This window comes from Podarcis raffonei, chromosome 6 (assembly GCF_027172205.1).
Source record: "Podarcis raffonei isolate rPodRaf1 chromosome 6, rPodRaf1.pri, whole genome shotgun sequence".
In the NCBI taxonomy this organism is placed as follows: domain Eukaryota; kingdom Metazoa; phylum Chordata; class Lepidosauria; order Squamata; family Lacertidae; genus Podarcis; species Podarcis raffonei.
The window spans coordinates 38,772,316-38,784,610 of NC_070607.1; the positions used below are offsets into that span (position 1 = coordinate 38,772,316).

General features: G+C 41.3%; 1 protein-coding gene and 1 long non-coding RNA gene across 2 annotated transcripts in view; one reads left to right on the forward strand and one right to left on the reverse strand.

The window, feature by feature from the left end:
• Positions 1 to 968: 968 nt before the first annotated feature.
• Positions 969 to 6,473, forward strand: LOC128415663 (uncharacterized). Its single transcript, XR_008331031.1, has 2 exons — positions 969 to 2,042; positions 5,334 to 6,473. It is a non-coding gene; the product is annotated as an uncharacterized LOC128415663 (long non-coding RNA).
• PGM1 (phosphoglucomutase 1) overlaps positions 6,021 to 12,295 on the reverse strand; it is a 28,671-nt gene continuing 22,396 nt past the window's right edge. Inside the window, exons 7-11 of the mRNA XM_053392188.1 lie at positions 10,747 to 10,862; positions 9,495 to 9,630; positions 8,881 to 9,064; positions 7,401 to 7,535; positions 6,021 to 6,724 (exon numbers count right to left, since the gene is read on the reverse strand). Of these exons, the coding sequence (XP_053248163.1) occupies positions 6,635 to 6,724; positions 7,401 to 7,535; positions 8,881 to 9,064; positions 9,495 to 9,630; positions 10,747 to 10,862 (661 nt within the window). The 3' untranslated portion in view covers positions 6,021 to 6,634. The remainder of the gene's footprint in view (positions 6,725 to 7,400; positions 7,536 to 8,880; positions 9,065 to 9,494; positions 9,631 to 10,746; positions 10,863 to 12,295) is intronic.

Sequence of the window (12,295 nt, forward strand, 5' to 3'; positions counted from 1 at the left end):
AGAGTTAAAATGAATGACAAAAATGAAGTTGTAAGGTACAAGGCTAGATAGTTGCTAGGGTTCTCAACAAATTACAGGTGAAGATTATGATTTGTGTTATTCACCAAGCGTAAAATTTGAAACAGTTAAGCTTTCGTTAAAAGATGCATCACAACGTGGACATTCTGTTTTGAAAGACATGTACAAAATATGCTTTATGTTTTTGTTCCACAATGATGAACCGCAGGGGAAATGTTGAATGGTTTATTTAAATGTAAAGGTTCATCATTGTTCCACCCAATGTGTATGTCTTTAAGGGGCCAGAGCAAGGGCCAGAGTAAGATAACGAGACCCAGCTTTACAGCTGTGAAACGTAGCAGGTGCTGCTGAGTTGTATTTGATTAAGGTGTGTCAGCATTTGGGTGTAGTATATAAGGAGCAGCACCTAGCTCTCCCATTACCCTGGGGGATGGGTTGGTGGTTGGGTCTGGTTTGGTTGTTAATGTATTTAGTGTAAAAGGAGTTTTTGTTTTTCTTATTAAAACCTTAAGTTATTTTTGAGTCCTTTCTTTTTAATGCATGGTCTCCCCAGCAAGCTCTCTGCAGCGTTACCATACTGCAAACAGCCAACAGCCCTTACAAAAGAAAACAAAAGTGCATTTTTCCCCTTAACAGTTCCATTGGCTAGACTAGGTGTTATTTGCAATCCTTTCTATTACCCTTTTATTTATTTGGGCTAGACAGAGAAGCTGAAATCAGGAATTAGACAAACTGAGTAAACAACTGCACCCCCCTCCGCCCCAAAGAAAAGTTCCCCTTCTTTCATCACAGTGGTTCCAGTGATCAAATTACTGACACTGGATCACAACGGTTGCCATGGAAGTGTTATTGGGGATGCTGCTTCTGTTTATTTAGAACACAGTTAGTCCCCAGGGGTCAAGAAATGTCTACTTACCAAAGTAACAAGATGTGTAAACATTTTTATTAAATCTACAATATGCCTCTTCTGCAGCGGCAACATTTTAGATTCCTGTATCATTATGCAACAAAACCTCATAGCTTTAATGGTCTTAACAAAATCAACTGCTCAGGTATATTAAATATACCTTTATCTCCTCTAAACAGAGTATATAGAGAAATAGTTGCCTGGACAAAGCCTAAGATTCCTGGCAACTTTGAACATTCTGACTGCACAAACCCGGGAGGAAATGACCAGATTCTTACTGGAAGGAAATAATAATAGGTAAAAAGGTGGTAAAAGTGATCCGTGCTTTTTCCAGCAAGTAGAGAGAAACTCATTCAGGAAGAAGTTGCCCTGAAGAACTTACCTAAAGGTAGGGGAAGTCAAAGGATCCTTCATATATTTTTGTCTCCAGAAAGTTTTGAGTTTCTGATCTGGACATCCATATGGAACAGAGTTCTGTCTGTGCTGTGGAAGATGAGGTGAGGTGAATTTGAAGGAGGGAAGCTGTGCAAGTGAATAGGTGGACAGGCCTGCATTTGTGCAGGCTCTCTGTGTATTTGTGAATACTAGTCAAGTCAAGTAACTAGGAGGCAAGCAGAGTTATGGGTCAATGATGCATAGAGTCTAGTGCTACAACTTTTAATAGATTAATTGGTTTTAAAAACCCAGTAAAATAGTAACCCCCGTTAGTTGTGAAATAGACTTTTATATTATTATTGCCTAGTGTATGCATAAAAGAGGCTGCTGGATCAGGCCAGTGGCCCATTTAGTCCAGCATCCTGTTCTCACAGTGCCAATGAAAAGCCCAGTATTTTATCATGGAAGCATTCGAGCTGCCAAGATGCTGCCTTGAAAAACTACCCTTGATGAAAGTTGAATCATTCAGTCAATTAAGAATCATAGCATTCATTGGCTTAGATTTATTTAATTGGCTGGCAGCTCTAAGTAAGAAGCCCATAATCTGCTTTAGCATAATGCTTTAATCCACTTCTGCCTGCCAGTCTCTCCTGTCTCTCTCAGGTGTCCTCCACAGCCTCTTGTAAATTTTGGCTCCTGGTTGCCAGCCGGTGCCCAGTCACTGAGAGGCCACCAAAAGATGGTGAGGAAAGATTACAATGCTTGGAGCTTTTGAGGTTTGCGGGGGTGGGAAGCTGAATAAGGAGGGATTTGATGGAGGTCTATAAAATGATGTGGGAGGGGGAGGAAAGTGGATGGAGAGAAGTTTTTCTTCTTTGCTCTCATAAGACTAGAGCCTGTGGTCATCCAATTAAGTTGAAAGGTGGGAGTTGCAGGACAGATAAAGGGAAATGCTTCTTCACACATCATATAGTTAATTTGTTACCACGAGGCCGCAACCAGCTGGGAAAGATTTTAAAGAGGGATTCAGTGAATTTGTGAAATATGGGTCTATCAAGGACTACTTGTCACAGTGGCAATATATAAGTTGTTTTAAACTGTTTTCAGTACAGTGGTACCTCGGGTTACATACGCTTCAGGTTACAGACTCTGCTAACCCAGAAATATTACCTCGGGTTAAGAACTTTGCTTCAGGATGAGAACAGAAATCGTGCTCTGGCGGCGCGGCAGCAGCAGGAGGCCCCATTAGCTAAAGTGGTGCTTCAGGTTAAGAACAGTTTCAGGTTAAGAACAGACCTCCAGAACGAATTAAGTTCTTAACCCGAGGTACCACTGTATTGTGCTTTAATGTTGTAACTAACTCACTCTGGACCCTAGAGTGTGGGCAAAATTAATAATAATAGTAATACATTGGCTCCAGTGTCAGAGGCATATTAGTTGGTGGGAAACATGAGCAGATTTCTTTTGTGAAACTCTCCTATTGTGAGCTTCCCATAAACAACTGGTTGGTCTTTGTGAATGTTGGACAAGAGCAGGACTTTTGTTCTTGTGTTCTTATAAAGTGTATCACACGCCAAGGCCTGAAATTCGAGTTCTTTAAGGACCACAGTGACCTCTACAGGCTATGAACCATGTTGGCAGCCTCTACTAAATGCATCTTTCTACAAAGTAGGGAATAAGGTGGAAAAGATGGGGGGGAAATTGTATGAGCCAGAGAAAAGGGCGATACTCCTAACTGAAATTGCACTCCTCCTTTCCCCAGAGAATTTCAGTTCTGTTAATTGTGGCTCACACTTTGGAATATGTTTTGATCTTGCTCAATAGAATCCTAAGCAAAGCTTCACAGACCACTGAAGCTCTCACATGAAGGTTTTACCGAAAGCTACCCACACATTAAGTACTGCTTAAAGTCCAAAATAAAGGGTGCAACATTGGAAAGGGATATGCTGTTGTTTAGATATGGTTCCAGCATATTGATAACACCACTCACCTTTTGATTTGAGAAATATTTATTCCAAAATCCACTGTTGGGCAATACAGTTATCAGAGCCAACCAAAATGTCACAAAATAGCTCAGATTTTTCTAGATTTCTTTTTATCAGGTTATATGTTACCCAAACTGGGTGGGTCAGATCCCACCCTGCAAAAAAAGAAAACCACATCCTAAACTTAGGCTGGATGTTGCAGCCTTGAGGTCTGCATTTACGTAGATTCAGTCTGAAGATGAAGACTGAATTAGACTGCTGAGTGCTTGCAGGTATCAGGTTACATGTAGGATTCAGGGTTGAAGAAGCAATGGCTGATGCCCATTTTTTAAAACATACAGCTGTTGTTCAGAATGTTAGGTAAAAGTCATCCATAGAAACAGAGGCTGCATTCTACACATTTACCTGGGAGTAAGTCCCATTGAACACAGCAGGAATTACATAGCACTGGTCTTCCTCAAAACTCTGAAAGGATATAATCATAAACATGGCTTCTAGGAAATAAGTTTCACTGGGAATTTTTTTGGAATAGACATGCTAGAACTAGGCTAGAGAGGACCCATATTTGCAGAGCAATTCCACCACAGAAGTGCAATGGATACACCCAAACTGGCATGCTTTGACCAAAATAAGTTTAGCATGTATTTTAATGAGGGATGTTTTTAAAATGCACCCAGATAGTGTGTTGCAATCTAATCAGGGCTTCTTTTTCCCCACATCACATCATTTGCTGCTATTCAGGATAAACAAGGATATATATTTCACTATTAAAACTTTGAACTTGTGTCACTGAATAAAAGCGAGAGCAAATATTTTCCTTCTTCCTGGGACTTGGTATTTAGAAGCTGTCATGTCCAATTATGATGGTAGTTTTCCCATTAAAAAGGGTAAGGGAGGGAAGGAGACACCCAAAAGTAATTTGGAGGCCTCATTACGTGCTCCATCTGGGCTCTCTTGACTGTGGGGACGGGGCTTGCAGCATGATTAGTTTTCCCAAAGCCACAGCAACTGCTTACGTTAATGGTTCTTGACACTTGCAGGAAAAACTGTGCAGAGTAGTTTATTGGGCTCCTCTGTTAGTGGCAAAGTTCAGGCAATTTGAATGCACAGCTATTAGAAGCCTTAGATGAAGGCCCTGATCTGTTTATCTCACTCTAACTTCATGTACATTTGGAACATGCTGTTAACGAAGATGGGGGAAGGAAACAGGGGTGCCTGTCAAAGAACAGTGGATAAAAAATGTAGTCTAGTTGGAAAACAGCTGCCAGAGATGCTCGAAAATATATCCTGATTTATAGCCACACAACTCCTAAGGCTTCTGTACTTTCTGATCATTAACACAAGACAAGCCTGCTGGATCTGCCACTGGCCTTGCTAGTCCAACATCCTGGTCTCACAGGATGGCTGCAGGAAATCCATAAGCAGGACCCGAGCACAAGAGCACACTTTCCTCCTGCAGTTTCCAGCAGCTAGTATTCAGAATCATACTGCCTCCAACTATAAACCTCTATGCAATTCAGGTGAGGAGATTGCTAAATGATCTTTTTTAGGTTGGTTAAAAGTACAGAATTATTAGGTCTAGTCTAGTCCAGTGGTTCCCACTTAGCTAAGAACTGCAGGCCCCATTTTTCAAAAGCCAAGCCATGGACCCCCTACTTTTGGAAATTTTGATTTCTCTATGGTAGCTTTTGATATGTGAATGGTGCCATGGACCACTGGGTAGGGGTGCCACAGACCTCCAATTGGAAACCACTGGTCTAGTCTATTCTCTTGTGGTAGCAGGTCCCACACACATACTAGCACGCATCAGAACTTGGTGACTTTCCCAAGAAGAGAAACACCTGCCTAAGCATAAAGAGAAACATTTTTGAGACAAGGGCCGATTTGCACTCAAGCTAGTTAGTCATCTCATTTGTGTATTATGGCTCTTATGGAAGAAATTCTTACATAGCTTAACCCTGTGTATACTTTGTTGCACTGATTCCAAGGGACTCACTCTGAAGTAAGGATACAATTGAATTTATGTTTTATATTGTCTTGGCCCCGAGGATATGGATGTCTTCATTTCCCATCTATGATCCAGCTTGCAGCGCAGCTTCACAAGTGCTTTCCGATCCAGCTGAAGAACCTCTCTGCAACGTTCCCTACTGAAATGTTGAAATGACAAGGGAATCAAAGCAAGGACATTTGCAAATGTTAGAAGGGAATTGTAACTGCTACTTCCAGACTATCTGAAAGGAACTTCAGCTAGTGGGGGGGGGCGCCACACCCCCAAAGACATATTCTTGGCTTCCACAAGATCCTTTTCAATGCCAGATCCTTTTCAACTCAAGAGTGGGCTGTGACAGCATTAGGAATTATGGTGGTTGGAGAGGGCCAAAGGAAATGAGACACGGCTGAAAACTATGTCTCATCTAGCAAAGCATAGTGACAGAATTGAGAGTGTGTGGGCAGGAACGAGTGATGTCTTACACAGAACTGTACAGCGCCTAGAGCATTGACTTTGTGAATAATAAAATGATGAAGAAGATGACTGGAGCGAGTAGGGAGCTGGCATTCCAACAACATGTAATATAAAAATATATAGTAAAATGCTAATAGTATCTTACCTAGTTTGGGTTTGGGGTTTGTTTGTTTTTGCTCCACTTGCAGCATGACTATATAAGATTGCTATATAAACCTCAGATAGCTGATAATAAAAATAATCCATAATAAATAAAACCACTCCACAGTGATACTGCTTCATTTCTTTAATCTCTTGTAACATTTGTATCAATGGTGAATTTTGTGCAGGGCTGGCAGTGCAATCTGTGTATGGCAGATCATGGGACAAAGTTCAATTGATTCTTTGGGGTTCTTGTTTTTCTTTTGGAAACAAGACATTCCATGGTGATTAGAAAGACAGCTGTTCACAGTGATTGTACATTTTGTTGCACAAAGCTAAAAAGAAAGCCTACACATTGCCAATAAAACCAAAGAAAACCACCTTTGTGCAGAGGATCTCCTGAGAAAGGAAGAGAAGTCTTTTTCCAGGGTTTACTCCCATTGTTGTTTTTGTACAGCCACATCTTACAATTCCTGCTAAACCAAAAGGCAGTGTATACTAAGTCAGTCCATTGCACGAATGATAACGGTAACAGGTGACATTAAAAAGACAATGTATATCAGCATACACATAGTGTAAACTTTTTAAAAATATCACATCTATCCTTTTATAGGGCTTTTAAATACAGTGCTAGCTAGTATTTTTAGGAATAAACTTGATAACAGCAATTAAAACTAGCTAATTCCAATTGACAGCTGCCAGTCACTCCATGAAACCTGTCCCAAATGGCTTCATGTGTTACATTTATGTGATGACTGTGGGGCCGGTGCGGCCTGTTCTCTCATGAAGCTGTGAAAGTTTCAGTGCAATGGAGATGAGGGGAGCCAACATGACCTGCAACGAAGGGAAAGAGGCAAAAATTAGAGAAATAAGTCAAAATCCTAGAAACAGTGCAACGTTTATTATTTCATCCTATTCAGAAGCACTGCAAAGATGGATAAAGCTAGAGACCTAGATACCTTCATGCAGTGGCAGGCTTTGGGAGTTCAAATTTCAGTGGCACCCTGTGCAATGCAACGCCAAAATTTGGGGGGGCCCTTCCTACCTCTCACCTTCTGTTCTACATCATTGTTGTGGTATCCCCTGAGGCACCTTCTCGACTCAGCACCCTAAATCTTCCTCTGCTTCATGGCTATAATCATCCTATGCAGCGCAGACTCAATATTGGTTTTAACATTACAAAATGAATGACAACTTTCTAGCACTCATAGTTACACATTTAATAAGCTTTGGTACTTTGTATGCCTCATTATGACCCCTTTGTTCAGAAATATGCTAAATGCTAATATATATTAGCATCCCTGTTTCTTACTTTTCTGACCATGACAGCCTATGCTTCCTTTTTGCACCTCCCACAGTCTTCGCTACAAATAAATAAAAAATTGAGCACATTTATGAAAATCTGTATCAGTTAGTCTAATAATGAGAATCTAAGCACTCCCACCCCAGGAAAGGAGTCTCAAGGACAGATGGAACAGAATGAGGTCCTGAACGTGGCAATGAAGCCTACCTGTGGATCTTCATATATTTTTGGTGCATCCTTTTCATAGCTATCAATATACAGTCGAACAGTTGCTCCAGCACTTCCTGTACCACTTAGTCTGAAGATGATGCGAGAACCATCAGCAAAGATCAGCCTCAAACCCTAGCAAGAGAAAAACACACAACAACAGTTTTCCAGGAAGGCACTCCTTTCAGATTGCAGAGATACAAAAAAGTGTGTATGCATTTAGAAAACCACATCCGACAGCTGGTGAACTATCCTCTTTGGTGATCCTTGATATATTGCTGTTTGGGGGACAAGAGTCCCAAATTTTATTTTTTGCTGAACAGAGCGACACATGCTAAAAAAGATGCATAAAAGAAATAATATTATATATGCCATGAAGTTATATCTCTTGTAGTTCCTTTGTCCGTTAATTATTATCCAGCTAAATGAACTACTTAGCTATGTTTATAGGAAAACTCAGGGAAGGCAGACACCACACAAAATAGAACTGGACAAGAAAAGAGCAAAGAAACATTTAAAAAAGAGCTTCTAGAGGGGCTAATGTAAAGGCTGAGGCCAGAGAAACCAGGATAGGCAAATTATTTCCAAGTGAGCTTAACTGCACCCAAGCAGGACAGATGATTTCATAGTTCCTAGAGAAGCAACCCATTTTACTATTGTTCATTGAAACAGACAAGCATTGTGTCACTTTAGCTCTGAAGTATATTTGCCTTCAATATGAGAGAAGCTCATATTGAATCCTAGAATCATACTATTGTTGAGTTGGAAGGGTCCCCAAGGGTCATCTTGTCCAACCCTCTGCACTGCAGGAATCTCAATATGCTGTCCCCCATCCAATTTAAAACCAAACCAGATCCTGCTTAGCTTTGCAAATGTGCTAGCAGTTTTATTGCTGCACCACCAGGAGGATATGGCACTCTTTTTGCACAGTCTGCAACAACTATTTAGATCAGGCTTCCTCAACCTCGGCCCTCCAGATGTTTTGAGACTACAATTCCCATCATCCCTGACCATTGGTCCTGCTAGCTAGGGATCATGGGAGTTGTAGGCCAAAAAACATCTGGAGGACCGAGGTTGAGGAAGCCTGATTTAGATGATCAAGAGTCCAAAAGAAATGTTCTCTTGCTTTTCCAGATCAAGTCAAAAGGACCTCAGGAGATGGAGGGCAACATAAGAGGCATTCATTCTTATGACATTTTCCAATAGAAATTGTGATTATAAGGCTCTAAATTGTGTGAGTTATTGTTTAGCATAATAGCTCCTTGTAGCCATGGGAAGAACAAAGAAGTCTGATATGGCTTCTATGCTTCCCACAGGTGACCAGGCATGGTCTTACCATTACAAAATGGAACTAAATACAAAATTAATTTTTTTTCTCAAGTAAGCTGTGTGCATGTCTAAGGGCATCATTATAAATTGATTTATAAGGCAAAGCATATCTTTCTAGGAATTTAAATCTACAAGTCCATCTTTATTCTACCTGGTTCCTTGAGATGCTTCCATCCACAGGATCACTGTACTCAAAATTATCAGCTTTCTCCACAGTGTAAGATTTGTCCCCCGCTGATAACTTCTTCCCCACAAAAGAACGGTCAAAGAACATCGTCTCTAGATCCTTCATCATCTTGTTGGCACCATCAGCATCCACTTCTTCATAGTCATACCTAGAAGTATTCAGGGAGACTTTAGTGAGACAGAGGGGCAAATATGACCAGTAACCACCACCATCCAGACATGCCTTTTCATGTTCAGCTTTTCATACAGTCTGTGCTGGGTGCTTTCCTAGTAAACCTTCTTGCGCTGGATTAAAAATAAGGGGCAGTAAGGAGAGCTCTCTTCTTTGGTTCCTACTCAGCCACCCCAGCTCCTGAATCTGTAAAGTGGCTTTTGGTCCCCCTTCCCAAGTGCCACATTCAAACAGGTTGTTTGATCAGTATTTTAACGTTTGGTGCAGAATTTGATTCTCCAAATTTGCATATCAGTTCCTTTCATGGAATATGGGGCTATGGGAGTTCTGCCCGTTCCAGCTAACCACATATAAAATGTGTGACACTGCCATGACACAATTCTTAGGTGAAATGTGCTAATCCTCACCTTGTGAAGAAGTTCCGCCCATATTTTTGCCAGTGGTCTTTCAGGATCTCTTCCACACTCTGTTTACGGACAGCGATGATTGACAGCCATGCCAAGACTGCCCAGAGTCCATCTTTTTCACGGATATGGTCAGACCCTGAAGCACACACAAATCAGACAAATGGAAGAGCAGCACACCCGGAGAAAAACTTGGGTTTACCATAGTGGGGGGAAACAATGTCTAATCTGCAACTCACCAAACTTGCACCTTGCACAAAATACAGGTGGTTGGTAGATGGCTGCACTAAAAGCATAATAAAGAGTAAGCAATTGATACTTCACTAACTGAGAAACATATGTGTGCTACGATCAGAGGGCTGAAACAAGTATTTTGCATACTAAGACCTCTCTCCGGTAAAAATGTTTGTTATCTACTGGTTTGTACAGAAAACATAGTCAACAGTAAGTTTGGTTTATAAACTTATTATATTAAGGGCAGAATGCAAATGAATTTCCCCTTCTACAACTTCCTCTTCTTTGCCCCCCCCATCTGTTCTACCCTTAATCCTCCTGAACAAGTAAGAGGATTCATGGAGGCTGCAGGTCGGAAATAGAGGAAGAGTAACTTATGTTGCCCCAGTGGAAGTCCACTTCCATTGATGGGCGGTCACAATTAGATGTCACCCTAAGAGTTTAAGAAAAAAAAGCACAGGGTTCAATCCAGGCCTCTGCTCCTGCTGGCTCTAAGCTAGATTTCTCTGCTTTATAGCACAGTGATATGCATACCTACTCAGAAATAAGCCCCATCGAAGAGAATGTGTCTTACTCTTCTATAAATATATATATGGGATTAAAGCCTTCATGCTATGTCTGATGGAATGGTAGCTATAAAGCGTGCATACTTAGAATCATAGAGCCTCATCCTCTACCGACGGAGCTATCTTGTAGAGTGTCTTTTTGAGTGTTGAGATACTTTTGACTAAAGTATGCATTGTATTTTATAATCCCCTTTTTATTAAAATATTTGTAAACAGGAATTGATTTACTGTTTATGCATTTTGTATGGTGTCTTAGCTGTTATTCCCCCCCCAAAGAACCGAATTTACATTTTATAGTAGCATTTTTATGTTTTAAACAACTTTTCATGTTGTTTGGGTGTTGCTTTTTATATTGCTGTAGTCAGTTTGGTATGTTGTGGCCTTCTGATCACAAAATATAAGGCGGGGTACAAAAACTGAAATAAAGCAACTGGATATTGAGGCTGTTTACTTACCAGTACCAAAACTCTCTTCTCCGCACAGGGACAGTTTGCTTGCGTCCATCAGATTTCCAAAGAACTTCCAACCCGTCGGAGTTTCATACAAAGCAATCTTTGTCGCTTTGGCCACCCTGCAAAAGAGGTCAAGAGAGAATCACCAATGTTTTACTATAGAGAAGAACAGCTGTTATTGGGCATTCCACTTAATAAACCAGAGGTGCAAGGCTCATTTCGGAAGTCAGCCCCTTTGGGCCATAGCTCAGTGGCAGAACTATTTCACATGAGGAAGGTTCCAGTTCAGTCCCCAGCATCTCCAGGTAAGGGCAGGAATGTCCCCCATTTGAAAGAGCTGCTGCCAGTCGGTGTAGACCAAAGGTCAGCAAGGTTTATCTTGCCTGGGCTGGATCAGTCCTGCAGAGATCCCTTTGTGGGCCAGATCGCGTGTGTAAGCGCACACGCCTGCTATTTGCAGTGTCTACATCTGTGCAGGTGTGATTTTCGGCGTCTGTGCATGCAGAGACGTGATTTTAGGTGCCATGGAAGCGAGTACCTGTGCCGGTTTAGCACAGCGTGCAAGTGGGCGGCTCGTGGGCTGGTCAAACAACCTCTGTGGGCCGCTTCCGGCCCATGGGCCTTAGGTTGCTGACCCCTGGTGTAGACAATGCTGAGCTAGATGGAGCAATGTATAAGACAGCTTCCTGTGCTTTTTAAGAGCATGCTTACCTTACTCAAGCATCAGCTAGGAATGGATGAGCTGGAAGTCATCAGATTCCAACATTTTAGACAAAGGGGGCCTTGAGAGCAAGGCCAGGTCCCAAAAGTCCAATGCAACTTGATCTGTGTGCTGAAAGGGGCTCTTTGGATTTGGTTTCCCCAAATAAAAGCCCCTCATGCTGCATGACAACACACTTTTAAAATGGGAGAAGAGTCCCAAAAGTAGCTTGCCTGGCAGATTGGTTGTTTATATAATAATATAGTAACAACAACCAGAACCTTACTAGGCATGTCCTGTATCTTGAATCCAAGCCAATACTGCTTGCAGTACATAACAACAATTAAAATACACTAAAAAAACCCAACACTTTTCCTGTATGTTCAAAATTTTTATCCTCCCCCTTAGCTAACAGACTGATCACTGAAATGACACATACAATAAACCAATTAAAAACTGTTAAAAAACAAATCCATTTAATAGATGCTGTAATAAAAATCTAGCCAGCAGTTAAGAACCACTACTTTAAAAGAACAGGCATCAGTTAAGAAAGTACCATCTTAAAGAGGAATTAGGGATGCTATAAATCTGTTAATTTGGTTTCAAGTCCCAGGACTCCAAAGGAACCTTCAGTTCATGCGACCAGTTCTGTCTGCACACAGATCATCCTCACTCCTGTTATTACATCATTCAATCCCTACAAGCATTCCCAGAGCACACACAGGAAAAGAGGGTAGACAGTGGCTCCCGGACATTTCATAGTTGTGGAGAAGAGTGAGTTTTCAACATGAGTAGTTTATCAATCAAGCCACGTCAACTGAAATTCTCTCTTGTACACAGCTATTAAAGGTG